This window comes from Xenopus tropicalis, chromosome 3 (assembly GCF_000004195.4).
Source record: "Xenopus tropicalis strain Nigerian chromosome 3, UCB_Xtro_10.0, whole genome shotgun sequence".
NCBI classification, from domain to species: Eukaryota; Metazoa; Chordata; class Amphibia; order Anura; family Pipidae; genus Xenopus; species Xenopus tropicalis.
The window spans coordinates 75,115,765-75,140,584 of record NC_030679.2 but is presented as its reverse complement, the minus strand read 5'-3'; the positions used below and the strand labels follow the sequence as shown (position 1 = coordinate 75,140,584).

The 24,820-nt window shown below is 38.4% G+C and overlaps 1 protein-coding gene across 8 annotated transcripts in view; it reads left to right on the top strand.

Moving 5' to 3' along the window:
- The window catches only part of kif21a (kinesin family member 21A), a 106,020-nt gene that overhangs the window by 45,370 nt on the left and 35,830 nt on the right, over positions 1 to 24,820 (top strand). For 7 of the 8 annotated variants that reach the window (NM_001195664.2, XM_012958729.3, XM_012958732.3 and 4 more), the window contains 12 exon segments: positions 1,639 to 1,828; positions 3,309 to 3,372; positions 5,581 to 5,784; positions 7,106 to 7,187; positions 7,740 to 7,851; positions 8,844 to 9,032; positions 9,439 to 9,638; positions 19,021 to 19,128; positions 21,349 to 21,417; positions 21,534 to 21,742; positions 23,434 to 23,581; positions 24,294 to 24,488. In NM_001195664.2, the coding sequence (NP_001182593.1) occupies positions 1,639 to 1,828; positions 3,309 to 3,372; positions 5,581 to 5,784; positions 7,106 to 7,187; positions 7,740 to 7,851; positions 8,844 to 9,032; positions 9,439 to 9,638; positions 19,021 to 19,128; positions 21,349 to 21,417; positions 21,534 to 21,742; positions 23,434 to 23,581; positions 24,294 to 24,488 (1,770 nt within the window). 8 annotated transcript variants of the gene reach the window in all.

The window sequence follows — 24,820 nt, the reverse complement described above, 5'->3', positions numbered from 1 at the left end:
TGCCATTGGTCTCCCCAAAAAAGCAGGTGCATTCTGGGCAGTTTGAAACCTTCTCTTTCTAAAAGTAGGTTGGGAATGAGATTAAAGAAATATGAATTTAGGATTGGCTGTGTGGAAGATGGAGTATGCCTTTGGGTTACTACAAATTTACACATATTTTACATATTTTTGGCTATTACTTGAATAGCAAGTACTTACTACTTAGTCTCCCCATGCAGCACTCCACATCATGTTATTGCTTTAAAGTATATAGTTAATTTTTTTTTTCACTCAGTAAGTGTGTCAGGAAGTGTTGGTTAATTTGATACTTTATGACTTTAAATGCTATGTGTTGTGGCACTGGCCAACTTTGATAGGTGTGAGCACCTTTTGTGGTCCTTTTCAGAATGATGGATTGTTTGTGGTAGAATTAAAAACTGAGGGTCCCTAGATAGCCATACATTTTTAAAGGGTTTAGTGAAGCATTCGAAGTCTAGGCCCAGTCCAGTATCTTGATGGTTTTGGACAATAGGCCAAGGATTTCAGCCTGAATGCTTGTCTTGTCTTTAAATTTAGTCTAAAGCTAGAGATGTTCTGGAAGGACAACTGCATGACTGTCAGATTTTCATCGAGAGTTTTAGAAGTTGATCCTGTATGTACTATTGAACCAGAAGGTCAACTAGTACCTTTGCAGTTATAGAAAAACTGACTGTTGCCAAAGTATGAGGTAATTGCATCTAGTGTTGGACTTTGTTTGGGACATTAAAGAAAACTGAGGTAGGATTCAAGCCACATTTGCCTGTTTTGTTAGTACCTGAAGTAATTAAGGTGTACAGTTTAAAGGAATTTAGCAGCTCTAAAATTTCTACTTGTAGTTTATCTATAGAAAAACTTCTGTTTCCAGTCAGTTGCCCCACTTTTTTTTTTTCATCAGTTGTTGCATCGCCAGAAATGTATGGGCCTGTTTTTATTTACAGACAGCACACATCTCTCCCCCTTTTAATATCAGTTTTTGAGCCTGTATCACTTAAACTAATATGATAAAACTGTAGTCAAAATCTATATATGATGGCAGTAGCTCATTTTCTTGGCAACGTTTAGTCTTTGGCTGCCAGTTAAAAGGGATATAAAACCCAAAATACGAATTGGTGTAAACGTAATCAGAGTCATCACAGTACGTTTTAATTTATATTAATTTCCTGTTTTAAATGGTTTCTTAGATATACACAGGTTTAGACCCTTTTATATAGCTTAGGCAGTTTTACTGCTGGGCCTTCAAAGAGAGCTTAACAGCAAGCTTTGGAGGCCCAGAGTGGCATTGACTTTGTCTGTACATTTCCTGGATTCAGTTAACCATAAGGTTGCTGACTCCCAGTTAAGCCGAGAGCCTGGTATTTGCAAACTAAAAATGAATGTAAAGTTCAGAGTGCCGAGAGATGCACCCCAATTAAGTTTACATTAATTTATTTTTTCGGTTTCGATCCCCTTTTAAGCACTGGCATCAATATCCTATAGTTTATGAATGGAAAAACTATTGTATGACATATTCCTTTATTGTGCTTTTTAGAGAATTTTGTAATATAGCTTTTTTTAAGAAGTAATTTTACATCTAAAATAACCCCTAAAATTATGCGACAATATATATACTTTTTGTTTCAGGGTAAAAGGATTATTGACGAGGAGGGAGTTGAGAGCATTAACGACATGTTTCACGAGAATGCAATGCTACAGACAGAAAACAACAATCTGCGTGTGAGAATTAAAGCAATGCAAGAAACTATTGATGCTCTGAGATCCAGGATAACACAGCTCATGAGTGATCAAGCCAATCAGGTCCTTTCTAGATCAGGTAACAAAAAAAAAAAAAAAATGCACGAACAAATAAAAGTTGTGTGGGCAAAAGCAAAATCCATTACTTTTTGGATTTGTCCACAAAAACCATGACTTTGTCGCACAAAAGCCAGCATAAAAAAAAACAAACAAAAACCTCTCAAACCACAAAGCAAAGAAATATCTTCCAGTTGTAAAAGGGACATCTGCCTTTGACTTCCATGTGATCTTGACATGTTTTAGCTGCTGTATTGTTTTTATTCGGATTTGTTTTGTTCCATAATAAATCATGAAAAAATTGTTTTTTTTCTGCAACAAAATTGGGTTTTTGACGAAAACCCGAACCACAAAAAAAAGAGCAATTGTAAATGCCCCCTTTAATGTATGTAGGCCCCCAAACATGTTTAGAAGTTATAGTAAAGATCAGTAACTTTTTTTCAAACTTACCTAAGTAAATGTTGTAAGCCTTTCCTATCATTTACTTAATAGATCCATTATAATGTGTCCTACTTTATATGTGCTTATTTATACTTTTTGCATAGTGTGCAGTTACATTTTTTGCAGTTGCTTTTGTACCCTTTGCCTTTGTTACTTATTCATGACTGCCTATGAATAAGAACCATAAGGTATGAAACGCGCAAGGCAGAGTACCATGGGGTCATGTTGTTTTGTTTGCTACTGATGTCATGATATTAGCAGATTTTATCTGTCTGGAAAATGTCCATTATTTTTTGCTATAATATAATTACCAGAGTCCACATATCAATTATCATTTTTAATGGCGCATTTAATGATATTTTTTATTGAATAAACCAATAATATTTTTTGTCATGACAGCAGTAAATAGGCAATAATGACATTTGGTATGTTTTAAGTATCCAGGCAAGATACAGGAAACTGGGCTGCATGTCTTCAGTAGAAGATGGGGCTAAACAGCTATGTATATAGTGCCTAGTGACTACAGTAACCTTTTAATTGAATTAGGCCACAAGGTGTTTACATACAGTTAGCAAACCAAATTAGAATGTATTTTAAATCAATAATTGATAACATTATAGCACTGTGCGACTGTGTAAAATAGTATAATGGTCATTAAATTAAGAGTAATCCCTTATATCTGAAGTGGATAGAATGTATATCAACAAGGAATATTACCTGTTTGTCCACATTGTCCATGTATTTTTTTCCTGGGTGCCCTCCCTCATTTTCCAGGCAAGGGCACAATTTTCTGTTTGAGTTTTGTTTATAGAAAGTACATGAATGAAAGGAAATGATGAATGGAATTTGACAATGTTGATTTTGTCTTGGTTCATTTTGCTTTTGGAGAAATGTATTTTTCATTTTACCCTAGCACTAATTAATCAGGTGCCTTCTAAACTATCAAAATTTAAAATAATTGGTCCTATTACTTTTTGTTTATTGGTCATTCTAGTCTGTACAGATAATGTAACTTTTTTTAAGAAAATATTTAAAATAACATTTTGTTTTATATTCTGCAGGGGATGGAAATGAAGAGATAAGCAACATGATTCACAATTATATTAAAGAGATTGAAGATCTCAGGTATTAAAAGAAAATACGACAACCCCCCCAAATCTTTTAGCGAAAAAAAATCATGAGCCATATAGACATTTTTGGAGCATCAGTGCCAGGGAATTCTGAATTTATTGATTTATTTGATTCTTCTCAGTCACATGCATTCATCAAATATAAGATGTGTGCATTGTTAATTGAGTTAAACTTTAATAAACTATGGCGTAAAATCATGGAAAAGAAGGTCAAATGAGTAAAGTGCTTTAAAGGAGAAGGAAAGGCTGATAAAGAGTTATTCTCAAGCTGCAGGCATACCTTCAGTTGTCTCAATAGTGCCCTTCAGTTTCCCCATATTTCTCCAATTCAGATGATCAGAAGCCTCATAGGAAAAAAAAAAAAAAAAAAAAAAAACCGCTGAGCTCTGTAAAAAAAAAAAAAATTCTCATAATGCCACTCTCCTGCACCAAGACCCAGAAGTTTCCTGCTGAATGGCTTAGATCACACATTCATGGCTGTATTTACATAGACATTTCTGATAAAGCTTACTTAGTTTTTACCTTTCCTTTAAACATATTGATAATTACATTTTATGGCATTGTGTGTAGAATAATCATGATATTTTCTCCCTTTAGGTATTTCAGTTTCATTATTCATGCAGTATGTAGAGTTCATTCATACTGCACATATATCAGGACTAGTAGGTTCATTGTATTTGACCTTTATTTTCAGGTAGTTGTGCTGGATGTTTACAGTCTTATTTCTGCAGTGTTTTCTCGTGTTGGCCCTATGGTATACTGGATGACTGATGTTGTAAAAACATATTTTTTTTGCAAAAGTGCAAAAAAAATGCATGACTCCATCCAGTGGCAAAAAACAATCTGCACATGCTTATCCACTATATTCAGTGTTGGTTAGTATTATTTCATGTACAAAAGAGGGTTCTTAGTTTATTGCTTAAATAGGATACTAGTATTTTCTGTAAATAAACAGCAATTTTCAAGTATAAATTAGATAATGTTTTGATATGAATTATTATGGCACCTAAATTAATAACAAAATTCTCAAGGCTAAAGGGTAGTCTTAAAATAAAGTTACAGGAAATATACTTTCTTAAATATTCTTTATTTTATTTTTTTTTTGTCAAAAATAACACTGTGTTGCCAATACAGACTACATAAAATTATTTTGTAAAAAAAATAAAAATGGTAATTGTGGCCTTCAGACCCCGCTGTTTTAGTACAGGTATGGGATCTGTTTTCCAGAATGCTCGGGACCTGGGGTCTTCCGGATAAGGGATCTTTCCGTAATTTGGGTCTCCATAATTTCTCTGCTAAAAATCATTCAAATATTGAATAAAAGCCATAGGCTTGTTTTGCCCCAATAATGATTATTCTTAGCTGGGATCAAGTACAAGGTACTGGTTTATAATTACAGAGAAAAAGGAAATCATTTTTAAAAATTAGAATTATTTGCTTATTATAGGATCTATGGGATGAGATGGCCTTTCCGTAATTTGTAACTTTCTGCATAACGGGTTTCCGGATAAGGGATCCCATACCTGTATATAAGTAAGGTAAATTATATAATTCTCTGTAGACAGGCACAGGACTAATAACAGAGTGCTCAAAAGCAAAACTGTCCTTCCTGAAAGAAAGGACATCTGTCCACCACATTTTCTGATCACTGTAATGGCTTTTTTGGGGTATACAGTGATGAAAATTGCTAGATGTCAGTCTTCTGCCCCTCTTTCATATACACTGCTACCTTTATATACTGCTTGCTTGGAACTCAAACCAAATCTCTAAGTAGCATTAAGAGGCAGCTCTGATTTTTCTGTAGAAAAATATTATATTATGCGGTCTAATTGTCTACAATAAAGCTTCTTTGTTTTTATCTACTACTGCCTGCTCTTTGGATCTGTGATTGCCTGCCATATGTATTGAAGAATAATGACCATCCCTAAAACTGTGTGCTGATTTTGCATATATATATATATATATATATATATATATATATATATATATAATATGGCACATGTAAGACTCCCTGAGGTAACAGCCAGGCCACTTTTTTAATTTTGATTTTCTCAGGCTCCCAATCATGTGGTTTGGAACCAATAAACTGAAGGAAAGCTTAAGTAATTTCATGGACGTGTGTCTTTTTTTCAAACATCATCTACTTTGTGACTATGTCTATGTTCAGTCTGATTTCTTAATTTCTTTTTTAAAAATTTTTTAGAGCAAAACTGTTAGAAAGTGAAGCAGTAAATGAAAATCTGCGAAAGAGCTTATCCAGAGCTTCTTCAAGGTCATCATACTTTCCTGCCCATACTCCTTTCCCCACATCTTTAATTGCTGCAGAACAAGAGACCAATGAAATAATAGATATGGCCAAAAAAGATCTTGAAAAACTGAAAAAAATTGAGAAAAAGAAGAAGAAAAGGTAAGCATTCTAGCAAACAGTTTGTGGTCGCACTTAGGTTGCTAGTGCCTTCTATGCTAAACTCTAGCTCTGGTCTTAGCTGTTTTGCATGCCATTCAGTGGTCTGTTTCTCTAGAACTGCATGCATCTCTTTGTTCCTGCGCTGTACTGTATATCAGCACAAAATGAATGGTTGTACCTTCTTATTAAGGCTGTCTCAGATCTTACAATGAAGTTGTCATGTAGAATCTCAGACAGCGCAATATTTTAACTTAATTGCCATTCATTTTGAGACTTGCTGTAGGAAAAAGTAGCACAGTTTAGGAACATCTTTTAGGCAGAACAAACATTGTGGCAATAATAACCCAGTAGCTGAATCAAATACCACAATACAGTTTTCTTATTAGTACTTAAGTAAGATCGCACTGAGCTGGATTCATCGAGGTATCTCCAAAATCTATAGCAAGCTAATGGTCAGCTTGTTGTAAATTTAAGAGGGCCATGGTTGAGGACTGGGTAGGGTGAAATTTGTGTTATTTGTTTTACTGGATAACCATGTAGCTATATCAGTGCAACACCCCAGTTGCTAAAGGGCACAGCCGGAATGACTGTTAGAGGGAGATTAGGGAGATTGTTGCTATACTAGATAATCCTAAAACCCACAGCTGGGTGATTATTATAGCAATAGTTCTTTTTATTATAAGCTCAGGCAGGGATCCCCAACCTTTTTTACCCGTGAGCTACATTAAAATGTAAAAAGCATAAAACATGTTCCTGGGGGTGCCAGATAGGGACTGTTATTGGCTATTTGGACTGCCAGCCTATAGGAGACTCTGTTTGGAAGTATACCTGGTTTTTATGCCTCCAAAACTTGCCTACAAGCCAAGAATTCAAAAATAAGCACCTGCTTTAAGGCCACTGGGAGCAACATCCAAGGGGTTGGAGAGAAACCTGTTGCTCATGAGCCACTGGTTGGGGATCACTGACTGCTAAGGGATGGGGAACAATTTAGCCCAACAAATCTAAATGCCAGTGTCTTAATGAATTCTGGAGGAAAAGTGTATTTAACTGCACTGTGATTTATATTTTCAGCTAATAGTAGGTTTGCCCAAGGTTTTTGAAGTTTAAAAGTTATTATTTATGTTTGATACCCAAGTCCTACTAAAGAATATTTCTGCAGAAAGTCAGAAATATTCACAACAAACAATTTAGGTGAGGTAAAAATCTGTGATTCCAGTTGAATGCAAAAAAGTATTAATCTAGAAAATCTCAAAACATTCTGTAGGATATGTATCTGATGTATATTCCAAGTTTTAACATCTGTCTGAATTCTGTTAACCAGCATTGTCAAAGAAGAGAATCCTGATAATGAGAAGTTAGAAGAAAAGGACAATACAGAAAAGGAATGCCATGATTTGGTAATAGTAAGTAGAAAAGACTACAGAGAATTTCCTTTTAATGATGTCTTTGATTCTCTTCACATTTTCCATTTGAAATCAGACAATCATTCAAAATAAATTATACAAATTAAATAATTACTTGGAGTTGATCCCTAACTAACACATTGAAAGTTAATCAAAAGGTGAACTTCCCCTTTAAATGAAGACAGATATTGAAATTCATGTTTACCAAGATATTAAAGCATGCAAAATTATTGAAGCTGCACATATTTTCAATATAAATAGTTTCTACCCTTAATAAAATGTAATACTGTATTCCCTTCTATGTTCTGAATATCCTAAACATCTTGGCCCTGTTCAGTACGGAATATATATCTGTGGTTATATTCTCTTAATGAGCACATATTTTAAGATTTTGTTTCAGCTTGATTAACATTAACCTTGTGACTTAAAGCAAAGGGCCAAAATCTAAAATTTTAGCTTAGAGGGTGGTTCATTTTATCATTTTATGAAAGGTGGGATGCCTTTTTTTTGTGTCAAATATATTTCTATATGTTGTGTTTCTCTATGATGTAGGAGGAAAGGAGTGACCATGAGGAAGATGAAGAGGAAGAAGAGGAGGAAGAGGATGAAGATGTAGATGCTGCTGAAAGTTCAGATGATTCAGATTCTGAACTGGAGGAAAAAGGTGATACAGTGAAACCTCAGTTTTGCATACCATGATTTTATTTTCCTTCATTTTTACATTGGCCCATGAGGCAACTTCAGAAAGCTGAAGCGACACATATTATTAAATGTCATGATGTTCTGGCCTCATGTATTTGAAAGCAGCACATTTAAAGGGGGAACATTCTCCTTTTTGACATGAGCTCATTTAGTGTATAAACACTATCTGAACTACAGGTAATAAATATTGTTTTTTGTTTTTAATACACAGGCTGATTCTCAAGACTGAAAGAAAACCATGATAGACTGTCTTTCTTTAGGCTTACAGTTTCATACAAATAGTGCCACACCTTGTTTGAGTGTTTGAGACTTGGGGCAGATTTATCAGAATGTGAGATTAGAGTTTACCACAGAAAAACTCAACCACTTTCTATTCATTCCTATGGGATCTTGAGAAGTGTATTTATTTAATGATGAACTCTAATGTTCATCAATTGATAAATGCACTTCTAAAAATCTGAATAGAACGGGGTGAGTTTTTCTGTTGTAAACTCTAATCTCACATTTTCATAAATCTGCCCCCAAGTCTCAGAATACATCACTAAACATGGAACAATGTGTCCCTCTGCTTTTCAGAGAATCTATGCACCCCTCATTATGGAAAGCCAGGGGGACTTCAAGTCCCAGAATCCATCACCTTCATAATGGAACAAGTTGAAGTGGGGTTGTGTTACACTGTGAGCCTAGGGGTTGTTGGGAAATGGTTCATCTGAGTATCATAGTTTCAGTCTGTGGAATCAAGATATGTCTGTCAAAGAAATAAATTAATACAAAATTACATTATTTTTATATTTATTTTTGGAAGTTCAGATAGTGTTTACACACCTTTTTGGACATAACCCCTGCCCATGTAAAAAAGGGTGGTATAATTTACCTTTAATCTTCATTTTATTTGTGAAATGTGTATAACAACCAATTTATATGGACATTAATATGTTTTTGATTCCGTTACAGAGAATTACCAGGCTGATCTGGCAAATATTACTTGTGAAATTGCTATAAAGCAGAAGCTAATTGATGAATTAGAAAACAGCCAGCGGAGACTGCATACACTAAAACAGCAGTATGAAGAAAAACTGATGACTCTGCAAAATAAAATAAAGGACACTCAACTAGAAAGAGATCGTGTTCTTCAAAACATGGGTAACCTATAATTTTTCTTGGTCAGCTGTCTTAAATTATTTTTTTTTTTTCGTTGTATGCATATTTGTTAGTTTTCATCTACTAAACTGTAGTTTGGATCACATGCCTATGTACTGAGATGGGGTTTTACTGGAAAGGATATGGAACTTGTGGCTTTTATATGGTAGAAGTAGTGATAGTATATTGTATATTGTAGACGATGTTAAATGATTATTGTTTATGGGTGTTTTTGGATGAGTCAAGCAGTATGATATTTGCTTCATCGACTGCAATATATAGTCCTCTTTTGGGGCTTCAGTAGTACTTCCTACAGCTTTTATTGTAGTTATTTCTTTTATTGATACCCTTTATTATTTAAACCGATTAGTATGTGAAATTGCCATATTGTATGTTTATACCTTCCTAGGATCAATGGAAACATGCACAGAGGAAAAAGCAAAAAAAATTAAAGTGGAGTATGAAAAGAAACTGCAGACAATGAATAAGGAACTTCAGAAACTTCAGGCTGCCCAAAAGGAACATGCTCGTTTGCTGAAAAACCAGTCACAGTATGAAAAACAAATGAAGAAACTGCAGCAGGAGGTTGTAGAAATGAAGAAAACAAAGGTAATTTAAGTGTACTGGCGTGAAAGTGTAGTTTTCCCAAATGTTACCATTTTATTAGTTCCAGTTACTAAAGATTGATGCAAGAAATCTTGTCAGCTATATTTTAGCTCTAAATTATAATTTGAACACATTTTATTGAAACCTGTATGTAATAAAAGACACTGGGGGTCATTTATAAAATTCATGCTGTGCAGAATTATTCAAACAGTGTACATATTTGCCCTGCCCATGTTGATATTTTTAAAGCTGGACAAGACTGGTGCATTTAATGTTCAAACATAATTGCAAAATTTTATTTGCACTGTTTGAATAATTCTGCACAGCATAATAAAAGTGTCTTTTATTACATACAGGTTTTAATAAAATGTGTTCAAAATATAATTTAGAGCTAAAATATAGCTGACAAGATTTCTTGTATCAATCTTTAGTAGCATAGTAACATGGTAACATAGTAAATTGGGTTGAAAAAAGACATACGTCCATCACATTCAACCATAATGCCTATATATAACCTGCCTAACTACTAGTTGATCCAGAGGAAGGCAAACTAGTAGTTAGGCAGGTTATATATAGGCATTATTATCTCTAATTTGCTGCAGAGGGGAAAAAATTCCTTCCTGACTCCAAGATGGCAATCGGACCAGTCCCTGGATCAACCTGTACTAAGAGCTATCTCCCATAACCCTGTATTCCCTCACTTGCTAAGAATCCATTCAGCCCCTTCTTAAAGTTATATAATGTATCAGCCAGCACAACTGATTCGGGGAGGGAATTTCACAACTTCACAGCTCTCACAGTAAAAAATCCTTTCCGAATATTTAAACGGAACCTCCCTTCTTCTAAATGGAGTGGGTGCCCTCGTGTCCGTTGGAAGGACCTACTGGTAAATAAAACATTAGAAAGGTTATTATATGATCCCCTTATATATTTATACATAGTTATCATGTCACCTCTTAAGCACCTCTTCTCCAGTGTAAACAGACCCAACTTGGCCAGTCTTTCTTCATAACTGAGACTTTCCATACCCTTTACCAACTTAGTTGCCCTTCTTTGGACCCTCTCTAACTCAATCATGTCCCGTTTGAGCACTGGAGACCAGAACTGGACAGCATATTCTAGATGGGGCCTTACCAGCGCTCTGTAAAGGGGAAGAATAACCCCCTCCTCCCGTGAATCTATACCCCTTTTAATACAGCTCAAAACCTTGTTTGCCCTTGCAGCTGCTGCCTGGCATTGCTTGCTACAGCCAAGTTTATTATCTACAAGGACTCCAAGGTCCTTCTCCATTATGGATTTGCCTAGTGCAGTCCCATTAAGGGGTATAAGTGGCTTGCATATTTTTACAGCCCAGGTGCATGACCTTACATTTATCCACATTAAATCTCATCTGCCACTTAGCCTCCCAGATTGCCAGTTGGTCAAGATCCTGCTGCAAGGATGCCACATCCTGGATAGAATTGACTGGTCTGCAGAGTTTTGTGTCATCTGCAAACACTGATACATTACTCATAATACCCTCCCCCAAGTCATTTATGAACAAATTAATCAAAAGTGGACCCCGTACAGAACCCTGAGGGACCCCACTGAGAACCTTACTCCAAGTAGAGAATGTATCATTAACAACCATCCTCTGTACCCGATCCTGTAGCCAGTTTTCTATCCATGTGCAAACGACTTCACTAAGACCAATAGACCTTAGTTTGTGGGGAACTGTATCAAATGCTTTGGCAAAATCCAAATAGATTATATCTACTGCATCCCCACTGTCCAGCTTCTTACTTACCTCATCATAAAAAGCAATTAAATTGGTCTGACATGACCTGTCCATAAAGCCATGCTGATTACTGCTCATAATGGTATTCTCCACTACATAATTTTGTATGTGATCCCTTAACAAGCCTTCAAATAACTTGCCCACCACGGATGTCAAGCTTACAGGCCTATAATTGCCAGGCTGAGATCTTACTCCCTTTTTAAATATAGGAATGACATTCGCCTTCTTCCAATCCGTAGGTACCATACCTGATGAAAGCAAGTCTGAGAATATCAGAAACAAGGGCCTCTGTAAATCTGACCCTAGCTCTCTCAGTACCTGAGGGTGTATTCCATCTGGCCCAGGTGCCTTGTTTACATTTATCTTGTGTAACCCTTTAAGCACCATATCCTGTGCCAACCACTGTGTAGTTAGAGCTGAGGCAACAGTGCAGCTATTGGGTGGGGACTTGGCACTCTGGCTCCTCTACTGTATACACAGAAGAAAAGAACTGGTTAAGCACATCTGCCTTTTCTGTATCCGCTGGAACCATATTGTTACTATAACTCAATGGGGCCACACCCTCAACCTGCATCTTTTTACTATTAATATACTTAAAAAACTTTTTGGGGTTAGTCTTGGCCTCTGCCGCAATGCACTCCTCATTTTCTATCTTTGCCTTCCGGATTGCTGTTTTTTTAACACTTGTTATAGTGTTTATATTCATTAAACGCAGCTTCTGTCCCCTCTGACTTATATTTCTTAAAAGCTTTCCTTTTTTTCCCTATTAACTTCTTTACCTCAGAGTTAAGCCACATAGGGTGATTCTTAACACTTCTACTTTTTCTTATTAATGGAATAAACTGAGAACAGTAATGATTTAATATCATTTTAAATGACAACCATTTCTGCTCTGTGTTTTTATCAGAAAACATAATGCCCCAATCTATGCCCTGAAGCGCTGCCCTTATGGGGGTAAAATTTGCCTTCCTAAAATTCAGTGTCTTTGTTGCCCCCGTGTAAATTAGTTTCCTGCACCAAACATCAAATGAAATAACATTATGATCACTATTACCCAGGGGTTCAACCACTTGCACATTTGCTATACGTTCTGGGTCATTAGAGATCACTAGATCCAATATAGCATGGTTCCTGGTTGGCTCCTCAACAACCTGTGACATAAAGTTGTCATGCAGCAAGTTTATAAACTTGTTCCCATTTACTGTCCTGGCAGTACTATGGCTCCAGTCAATATCAGGATAATTAAAATCCCCCCATTACATAGTTACATAGTTACATAGGGTTGAAAAAAGACCTGTGTCCATCAAGTTCAACCCATCCAAGTAAACCCAGCACACCTAACCCACACCTACCAATCTATACACTCACATACATAAACTATAAATACAACCACTAGTACTAACTGTAGATATTAGTATCACAATAGCCTTGGATATTCTGATTGATCAAGAACTCATCCAGGCCCCTCTTAAAGGCATTAACAGAATCTGCCATTACCACATCACTAGGAAGGGCATTCCATAACCTCACTGCCCTCACCGTGAAAAACCACCTACGCTGCTTCAAATGGAAACTCCTTTCCTCTAATCTAAAGGGGTGACCTCTGGTGCGTTGATTGTTTTTATGGGAAAAAAGAACATCCCCCAACTGCCTATAATCCCCTCTAATGTACTTGTACAGAGTAATCATGTCCCCTCGCAAGCGCCTCTTTTCCAGAGAAAACAACCTCGACAGTCTCACCTCATAGTTTAAATCTTCCATCCCCTTAACCAGTTTAGTTGCACGTCTCTGCACTCTCTCCAGCTCATTAATATCCTTCTTAAGGACTGGAGCCCAAAACTGCACTGCATACTCAAGGTGAGGCCTTACCAGCGACCTATAAAGGGGCAAAATTATGTTCTCATCCCTTGAGTCAATGCCCTTTTTTATACAAGACAGCACTTTATTTGCTTTAGTAGCCACAGAATGACACTGCCTGGCATTAGACAACTTGTTATCAACAAAAACCCCTAGATCCTTCTCCATTAAGGATACCCCCAACACACTACCATTCAGTAGATAGTTTGCGTTTATATTATTTCTACCAAAGTGCATAACTTTGCACTTATCAACATTGAACCTCATTTTCCAGTTTGCTGCCCAGTTATCTAATTTTGTCAAATCGCTCTGCAAAGCGGCAGCATCCTGCATGGAACTTATAGTTTTGCACAATTTAGTGTCATCAGCAAAAATAGAAACAATACTGTCTATGCCCACCTCCAGGTCATTAATAAACAAGTTAAACAGCAAAGGCCCCAGGACTGACCCCTGCGGTACTCCACTAACCACACTGGTCCAATTAGAAAATGTTCCATTTACCACCACTCTTTGTACTCTATCCTTCAGCCAGTTCTCTATCCAATTACAAATATTATGTTCTAGGCCAATATTCCTTAATTTGATCATTAACCTTCTGTGAGGTACTGTATCAAACGCTTTAGCAAAGTCCAAGTAGATGACATCAACTGCCATTCCAGCATCAAGGTTCCTACTCACCTCCTCATAAAAGGCAACTAAATTAGTCTGGCAAGATCTGTTACGCATAAAACCATGCTGGCACAAACTAATAGTATTGTGAACTGCAATGTATTCAAGTACCCTATCCCTTATTACCCCTTCCAAAAGTTTTCCTACTACTGATGTCAGACTAACAGGCCTATAGTTTTCAGGCTGAGAACGGGATCCCTTTTTAAATAACGGCACCACATTAGCAATCCGCCAGTCTCTTGGCACCATGCCAGACCTCAATGAATCCTGAAAAATTAAGTGAAGAGGTTTGGCAATCACAGCGCTCAGCTCATTTAATACCCTGGGATGAATCCCATCCGGCCCTGGACCTTTGTTTACCTTTACATGTTCAAGTCTCTTTTGAATTTCCTCCCGAGTGACCCATGCGTCAGTAGCTAAATTACTAGAACTGGGCATATTACAAGGGAAGCCTTCATTATCTGGCTCCTCAGATGTATAGACAGATGAAAAATAAGAGTTCAAAATTTCAGCTTTTTCCCCGTTTTCATCAACCAACGTACCCCCCCGTGATAATAAAGTTCCCACCCCTTCTTGCTTCATTTTTTTACTATTCACATAATTAAAAAATAATTTTGGATTCTTTTTACTCCTAGCTGCAATATCCCTTTCCATCTCTATTTTAGCTTGCCTGATAGCTTTTTTGCATGCTTTATTTGCTTCCTTGTACCTGATGAAAGTTTCCGCTGTCCCAGCTAACTTGAATGCCCTAAAAGCACGTTTTTTCTTACCAACCTCGACAATAACACTTTTATTCAGCCATAAAGGTTTTGCTTTGTGATGCCTCTCCTTGCTTACAAGGGGGATATACTGTTGTGTATACCTACAAAGCAATGTTTTAAAGATGTTCCATTTTCCTGTCTAACCCCATGAAAAGCCTTTCCCAGTTGACACATTGCAGAGATGCCCTTATACTGGCAAAGTCTGCACGTCTAAAATTGAGTGTTTTAGTTACTCCCTTATAGCGCTGTCTCTGCAGCATTATCTCAAAGGAGACCATGTTGTGATCACTGTTCCCCAAATGCTCACCCACACAAATGTTAGAGATAAGTTCATTATTATTAGAAATCACCAGGTCCAAAATAGCGTCATTCCTAGTGGGTTCTTGAACTGCCTGAAATAAAAAGTTGTCATTTAGCATATTTACAAACCTACTAGCTTTTTCTGACTTAGCCACCCCATTACTCCAGTCAATGTCCGGATAATTAAAGTCCCCCATAACAACAACTTGACCCAGTTTTGAAGCCTCCTCCATTTGCAACAATAGCTGGGCCTCATCCCCCTCATCTATACGGGGTGGTTTATAACATACACCAATGATCATTTTCTTTGTGACCTTCAGCCCTACTGAAATTTCTACCCAAAGAGATTCGACGTTTTCATTGGTAATGTCTTTATTACATGGCTTTAAGTCTGACTTTACGTAAAGACAAACCCCTCCACCCTTTTTAATCTCTCTGTCCCTCCTAAAAAGTGTATAACCATTTAAATTCACAGCCCAGTCACATCATCCCACCAGGTCTCAGTGATACCTATTAAATCATAATTTTCAATACATGCAATAGCTTGCAGCTCCCCTAATTTACCCGACAAGCTACGCGCATTAGCCAGCATGCAGCGGAGATTATTACTTCTCCCTCTGATGTTTACATTAGCTAAGGGAGAATTAGAGCTAAGGCAATTATGAGACTGCTTTCCTTGTATTATTATCACTTGCCCCAAACTAGCAGCCTTTTCTATTTGCAACAGGAGCTGAGCCTCCTCCTCCTCACTTACATTAGGGGGTCTATAGCATACCCCTACAATTAATTTGGTAGATTCTTTACTATCTGTGAGAAGCTCAACCTATAAACATTCAGCTCCCTCTGTTACACCCATCACTTCCGCTTTAATATTTGCTTTTAATTCTTGCTTAACGAACAGACACACTCCTCCTCCTTTTCTATTGCCCCTGTCCTTCCGAAACAATGTATAACCCCCAATATTAACAGCCCAGTCATGAGACTCATTCAGCAACGCCAATCACATCATATTTCCGCTCCAATGCCAGTACCTCCAGCTCTCCCATTTTACCAGTCAGACTCCTTGCATTGGTAAACATACATTTAATACTGGTACCGGCGTGAGAATGACGTGTAAACAACTTATGGGCCTCCCTGCCATTATCAGTATCCCGAAGCAAGTCTCCTCCCCCATTTTCCCTTACTATGCCCACTACCTCATCTATCCTGTCTACCACAGAATTTCCCGCTGCACCCTCCCCCCCCCCCCCCCCCCCACTCCTAGTTTAAAATCTTCTCCAACCCTCTAGCCATCTTTTCCCCCAAAGCAGCTGCCCCATCATCATTGAGGTGCAGCCCATCCCTGGCAAAGAGCCTGTAGCTGATTGAGAAATCAGCCCAGTTCTCGAGAAACCCAAAGCCCTCCTCCCTGCACCAATCTCTCAGCCACGCATTAATCTCCCTAAGCTCCCGCTGCTCGTGGCACAGGTAATATCTCTGAGAAAATTACCTTGGAAGTCCTCGCCCTCAACTTCTCGCCTAGCTTTTTAAAATCGTTCTTGAGGACTTCCCCCGCTCCTCTAACTTTGTTATTAGTACCTATGTGTACCAAAACCGCCGGGTCTTCCCCAGCCCCTCCCAACAGTTTATCCACTCGTTCCACCACATGCCGAACCCTAGCACCAGGCAAGCAACACACAGTTCGGCATGTAGGGTCTTTGTGACAAATTACCCTATCCACCTTTCTAATAATTGAATCCCCTACAACTATAGCCTGCCTTCCCTTCCTAGCACTATTCCCCCCACCTGTATTAGAGGTGCCGGCTCCCAGGGTGCTCTGAGAGTCAGCCTGCTCCATACATGCTAGCTCAGAGCTGTCTTCCCCAGCATCTTCACCTAAAGCGGCAAATCTGTTGGTTTGTACAAGCTGTGAACCAGCCCCCCTACCCCTGCGTCCCCTACTTCCCCTCTTATCCGTCACAAACCTGTCTCACTCATTAACCTCTGCTGTCCCTTCTCCACCCCCCACTACACCGGCCCCTGCCAGTGGAACTAATAAAATGGTAACATTTGGGAAAACTACACTACACCTAATATTAGAGATGTTTTGTGCCTTATAAGGTATTTAAATATTTTTGTGTTACTGTTCCTTTAATGCTTTTTAAATATGGCAAATTGCAAATATTTATGTGCACAGTCTGCGTTCGAGTTATGCCGCAACTTTAGTGGCACATACAATATTCGCTAAATTGATTTAGCAAATTACAAATTCACATTTGCAAAGAGAAACATAAAAGTGCATAGAGGGCATGCTCATGCAAATTGTAATTTAATTTGCAAATTTTTGTGCATGGGCACTGAAGTGCAAAATGTAAGCATTTAAGGGAAAACATGCACAAACAACCATAGCAACAAATCAAGCATTTACTAGTCACCTGTTTAAAAGCAAACATCTTAAGGGTTGCTATGAGTTACTGCACCTAGGAAAACTTAGTACCTTTAATTACATATAGGAGTTAAGGTCCCCATACACGGTAAGATCCGCTTGCTTGGCGAGATCGCCAAGCGAGCGGATCTTCCCCCGATATCCCCACCTACGGGTGTGCGATATCGGGGAGCTTGAAGTTAAAAAAAAAAAAAAATAATTATGTAGGCAGCAATGGGGCAGTTGGTTCGGGGACCGCATCAACGAGCCGATGCGGCCCCCGATCCGACTAAATCTTTTAACCTGGCCGATCGATATCTGGCCAATTTCAGGCCAGATATCGGTTGGCCAGCCCGCTCGTTTCTGCCCCTACACAGGCAGATAAGCTGCCGAGTCGGTCTAAGGGACCGATATCGGCAGCTTCTATTGGCCCGTGTATGGGGGCCTTAAGTGTTGGAAGGATAAAGGAGGGCTGTGGAGTCGGAGGCAATTTTGGGTACCTGGAGTCGGAGTCAGCAAAAAATGAACCGACTCCGACTCCTACTAAATTTAAATGGGAATAAAAAAAATAAAGCAAGTTTAAATGTCCCAATTCACAAACAGTCATAATTAATTACTTCTCTGCTATAAGAATAAAGCCCAATGCACGCAGTGCATAAACAAACACGTTGAGTGACCATGAAGCATGCTTTTCATTGACTGTATGCTTCACTAAATGGGACGTAACGCACAGTTAGGGCTCTGGCACACGGGGGAGATTAGTCGCCCGCGACAAAACTCCCTGTTCGCAGGCGACTAATCTCCCCGAGTTGCCATGACCCGCCATCCCGCCGGCGAACATGTAAGTCGCCGGTGGCATGGCACACCGCACACTCGCGAGTCTTTTTTGGCGATTTCGGGAAATCGCGCCGCCGCGTGTACCATCCCGCCGGCGACTTACATGTTCGGCGGCGGGATGGCGGGTCATGGCAACTCGGGGAGATTAGTCGCCCGCGAACAGGGAGTTTTGTCGCGGGCAACTAATCTCCCCCGTGTGCCAGAGCCCTTAAGGTGCGGCAGCTCCACTGCGTCGTGTTCCTCTGTTACGGGGAACACAATGCCCACTGTGAACCTAGCCTAACTCTCACTGATAACTAAGTAAAAAAAATTTGCAGGACTAGAAATACTTGTATACGTGAAGGGAATGGATAGTCAATAATTTAAGACTGAAGCTTTAAAACATTTGAAAAACTGCTGTAATTCAGCTGTAATGTTAGCTTAAACTTTAAGCATGACTATGGGATTCTAGGGAAATCATTAGGAATAGGAGTATAGATAAAATTGTCTATCAGTTCAGTTGTGTTTTAAGTGCCCCTTCCCCCCTGCCCCTTCCTGGATGTATAAAATACATTAGCATATTAAAAACAGAGGAGTCGGAGAATTTATCTACCGACTCCACAGCCCTGGGATAAAGAGGGGAAAACCGTTTTTGTAAACAGGATGGACCATTTTAACCCTCTTTTCCTCTATTTTTTTTAATAAATAAGATAAAGTACCTATATTGCTTATGTACTGTATTGTTCTTGCAAGTTTAATACTGATGTTTTTAAATACACTTGCAACGTTGTTTTGGCCCAGGTTCGTCTAATGAAACAGATGAAAGAAGAGCAAGAAAAAGCAAGAGTAACTGAAACCCGCAGAAACAGAGAAATTGCACAGCTGAAAAAAGACCAGCGTAAACGAGATGTGAGTTTGGTGAATAATGTTTGAAATGTTTACATTTGATTGTACAACTAGCTTTGTTCCCTAAAGAACAACTATATTATAATATATTCCCCCCCCTTTTTTTTTTTTTTTTTTTTAAATATTAAAGTATATATTTTATGTTGCTTTATGTTCTCTTGTTACTATACTGTTAAAGGTTCAAAGTGATAAGACACTATAATTTCTAAAGTAAAGTATACACGCTAAGATCTGCTCGCTCGGCGTGGTTGCCAAGCGAGCGGATCTTCTCCCGATATCCTCGCCTGCGGGTGGGCAATATCGGGCTAATTCGTCTTGGCCCTGGGGCCAAACGAACAAATTAGAACATCCGGTATAGGTGTCCGTCTGTTCAGGGACCACATAAATGAGCCGACGTGTTCCCTGATGTGACTAAAAATCAGTCCTGCCCGATCGAGATCTGGCCAATTTCAGGCCAGATCTCGGTCAGGTGGGATTGTCGTTAGTGCCCACACATGGGCCAATAAGCTGCCGAATCAGTCTAAGGGTCTGGTCTAAGTGGGAGCAACTTTTTTTCCTAGTTGCTCTTTAATGTAGTGCCATAATCTTGCAGTTAAGATGGCATTTTCAAATAAATGTTTAGGGTCTAAACATCTACTATTAGTAAGAGCAGCTATCCTTGCTTGTCAGCTCATCATGATGATTTGTCCAAGGGTGCATACCTAAAACTCTTGTGTGTGCTAAGTTTTAGGGGGCCTTTACATGTGTAAAGTACCAGACAACCTTGCACCTCATTTATCTTGGTAAGGCAGTGTGTAAATTGGTAAATGTAGGCACAGGCGCTTTATGTAAAACTGTTATGGCACAGTTTTACTTGCTCTGATCATAATTAAGCCTTTGTACACCTTCCATTTATTTGTCGGTAGAAATACACAATTAGCATTTTAAGAACTGCCTTGTAACATAGTAAGATATAAAGTTAGGTCGAAAAAAGACGTAAGTCCATTAACCATGGACTTACCTACTGCTATTTGATCCAGAGGAAGGCTAAAAACCCCATTTGAAGCCTCTAATTTGCCGCAGAGGGGAAAAAATTCCTTCCTGACTCCAAGATGGCAATCGGACCAGTCCCTGGATCAACTTGTACTAAGAGCTATCACACATAACCCTGTATTCCCTTACTTGCTAAAAGTCATCCAACCCCTTGTTAAAGCTATATAATGTATCAGCCAGTACTAGTTCAGGGAGGGAATTCCACAGCTTCACAGCTCTCGCAGTAAAAAATCCTTTCCGAATATTTAAACGGAACCTCCTTTCTTCTAAACGTAATGGGTGCCCTCGTGTCAGTTGGATGGACCTACTGGTAAATACAGCATTAGAGAGGTTATTATATGATCCCCTTATATATTTAGACATAGTTATCATGTCACCTCTTAAGCGTCTCTTCTCCAGAGTAAACAAACCCAACTTGGCCGGTCTTTCTCCATAACTGAGACTTTCCATACCCTTTACCAGCTTAGTTAGTTTGAGCACTGGAGACCAAAACTAAACAGCATATTCTAGATGGGGCCTTACCAGCGCTCTGTAAAGGGGAAGAATAACACCCTCCTCCTGCGAATCTGTGTCTTTTTTAATACAGCTAAAAACCTTGTTTGCCCTAGCTGCTGCTAGCAGCCAGCTGCTGCCTGGTATTGCTTTCTACAGCCAAGTTTATTATCCACAAGGACTCCAAGGTCCTTTTCCATTATGGATTTGCCTAGTGCAGTCCCATTAAGGGTATAAGTGGCTTGCATATTTTTACATCCCAGGTGCATGACCTTACATTTATCCACATTAAATTTAATCTGCCACTTAGCCACCCAGATTGCTAGTTTGTCAAGATCTTGATGCCAGGATGCCACATCCTGGATAGAATTGACTGTGCTGCAGAGTTTTGTGTCATCTGAAAACACCGATACATTACTTACAATGCCCTCCCCTAAGTCATCTATGAACAGTACAGAACCCTGAGGGACCCCACTGATAACCTTACTCCAAGTAGAGAATTTACCATTAACAACCCGATCCTGTAGCCAGTTTCCTACCCACGTGAAAACAACTTCACTAAGACCAACAGACCTTAGTTTAGAAAGCAGTCATTTGTGGGGAACTGTATCAAATGCTTGTGATACTTCTTTTTTAGGGTGTCCCATTTATGATACTGAAATAATTCAAGATGGTGATGACTTTTATTTTCCCCTACAGAGTCAGTTACGACTTTTAGAAGCCCAGAAAAAACAACAAGAAGTTGTGCTGCGTCGTAAAACTGAAGAGGTGATGTTATTTTTTATTTAATAGAAATGCATGGTATTATATTTGCTCTTGATACAGTTTTTAATTACATAATTTTTTAATCCTGTAGACGTAAAATATCACTTATTTTCCCATAGGTTACAGCACTTCGTCGCCAAGTAAGACCCATGTCTGATAGGGTTGCAGGAAGGGTAGGCCGTAAAATAAGTTTGCCTGAGCCTATTGCCGAACATATTTCAAATATGCCTGAGGAACTGGATTCAACCAAACATGGGTTACAGCAGAAACCAAGAATTCCTGTTGCCAGAGTCCAGCCTGCCACGTCAACTGCCTTAAATGGGACAAGGTAAAAGTCTAAAATTAAAGTCTACAAATATTATATAAATATTATCCCTCAACCCTTATGTTTTTGTGTTTAAAACAGCACCATATTTCAAAGCTTATGACACCTCTGCATATTGTTCTGTTGTTCACATGCCCCTTTAGAATGTATTGTATTCTCCTGGGTGTGTATTTAACATAAGATAATGTATACAATTTCAACCAGTATTATTAAAATTAATTTAAAGGGTAACTGTACGCACTGTATGTAGATAGGCAGACACTCAGTATGCAGATAGGCAGACACTCAGTGAGCCATCCGTTACGGCAGGAGCATATGACAACACAAAAAACATAAGGCTGTCTTGTCTCTGCTGTTGGTACCAATACACTTACATTGATTTTACTTCCTGCCTTGGTTGTCATTATATTGAGTGCCTGCCTATGTACATACAGGCCTCCTTATTCCTTTTGGTGAGATATGGGCAAAAAGACTTCATTGTAAAGGGTAGCAGTTACCAGAATGAAAATTCTGTGTTATAGAACAGAATTCAAATACATAAACAACAGCCTATTTAAACTAATTCATTCTAATTTTGAGTTAAAACCCCCCTTACAACAACACCATCCTCATGTACTCCTTGTACAGCAAAGAGACTAATGCTGTTTGTTGGTGACTATATTGCATTGAGTCTGACAACCTGACTGTTGCTTTTAGCTACAGAAAAAGTTTGGCATGAATATGTGTCCTGTGTTTCCATGACAAGCAAAGATATTGCAGTGATGGCATATAGCACATTTGGAAGCACCACTTCTTCGAAGTAGTTGTTATTCTACACTTGTAGAATTGCCAGCTGGGACAAGTAATACTCTCTAATAAGCACATACTATTAAAAGGAGAAACCAATGCAAAGCTGCAATAGAAGTTGTAGGGCTGATAGGCTAAGTTATGGGCATTGTCATGATGAAAGATCAATGAGCAGCACTCCAGAGTAAAAAGCCATGAAAAGATTATTATGGAAATACTGCAGACATGGGCCTAACGCGTTTCGGCGTCATGCCCTTAATCGTAGGCTCATAAAAATGAAGTCACAACAGTTTGTATAGGACTGAAACTGAAAAAGTGGGCAAAAATGTAAATTACAACACTGTTAATAACTGCCTATGCACAATGCCATAGAATAACTATCTGTTATGACCCCTAATAAAACCAAAATATTGAATATGTATCAAGTTCATTCAACATATAACTCTAGGTGTGCTCATTAATCCTCTCAATTTGCAGATAACCATATGGTTATCTATTTAAATAATTAATATATCTACAGCTTAATCTCGGTGCATTGTGCCCGAGTCTGAGCTTTTGGAAGGAGCCAGCGCTACACATTAGAACTGTTTTTAGTTAACCTATTCTTTCTCCTACGCCTATGTAACTGAAGGAGTCATGAGTTGGACTTGGATTTTTTACTATTGAATTGCTATTACACTGCCAGGGAGGATAACTTGGGGAGTGTGGGGCCCCAGGGGCGGTAGTCCCGTTGGGCCCACCACCCCCCAGTCCGACCCTGCTTGTGTATGCGATAGCACTGCAAGATGTTTCTTAGCTGTCTGTGGAGCAGACTTACATCATAGATGATCATAGATTGTGCTACAGACGCTTAATTTTGTCTAAAATGTATTTTCTAATTGCAATTGCCCCTCATCTTTTGTTAACAGGAAGAAATATCAGAGAAAAGGAGTAAGTAGTTACACTTCAAAGGCAGCCAGACAGAAATGGCAATCACTGGAGCGCAGAATAACAGACATTGTGATGCAGAGAATGACTATTTCCAATATGGAAGTTGATATGAACAGACTACTAAAGGTAAATAAGTTTGTGGCATGTATGAGTTTTCTTCTATTGTAAAACAAGGATACTCTCATGTTAAGAGATGCTTCTTTATCTCCCTCACTTTTCTTGTGACATAATTGGTTTTCAGAATTTAAGTCTCTCAAGTCCCAGAGTCCATCACCTCAAAAGTCACTAAGTTGAGGAAGGGGGTGAATGACCCTGTGAGTCTAAGGGGGATTGGGAATTAGTTCCTTGGAGTTAGACTATCATGGTTTCCTTTCAATCTGTGGAATCATGTATGTCTGTGTGAAAAATGCAGTATGTAAATACATTCTATTAATTTTGGAAGTTCATATGTTTATGCACTTTTTGCATAAGTTTATGTCAAAAGGGGATATTTTTTCTCTTTAAGCTGCAGTTAACTGTCATAAATTTTTTATATATTGATCCACACAACATGCCCTAAGAATTAACGCAAATACAATTAATTCATGCAGTAAAAACTATGAACAGAATGTGTTTTCAGCAATATATATAACTAACTGTTTTCAGCTATATATATAATAGATTATAAAACTGCATTAACTGCATGTAACTGCATTAGCTTTGAATGTTAACATAGTAGCCTATTAGGTTGGCAATCCCTGGTCAACTTAATGGCCTGTCAGTGAGCTATAATGTAATGCTGTATGAGTTGTAACTGTTTATATAAAATGGCTTCATCTATATATTTTTGTCTTTATAGCAACGGGAGGAACTCACAAAAAGGAAGGAAAAGGTGTCAAAAAAAAGAGATCGCATTTTAAAGGAATCTGGAGATGCAGACAAAAATATTCATAGCCTCAGTGAAGAAATGGAGTCCCTTAATGCAAATATTGACTACCTTAATGATAGCATATCTGACTGCCAAGCTAGCATTATGCAAATGGAGGAGGCAAAGGTATACTATTAATTTATTTTATTAGTTCCGGTATAGGACCTGTTATCCAGAATGCTGGGAACCTGGGGTTTTCCGGATAAGGGATCTTTCCGTAATTTGGATCTCCATAACTTAAAGGGGACCTGTCACCCTAAGACATAACTTCAAATTATTTTATATATTGTTAGTTAAGCAAAATAAACTTTACTTACTCTATATAAATAATATAAATCTTGTTTCCTTTCGTCTTGGAATTACTCAATCAAAGCAAGCAGGCAGCTGCCATTTTGTGGGCACTGTTAGTAAGGCAAGCTGTGCATCCTGCCAAAATCTTGTTTCTGTGCCAGAATCAA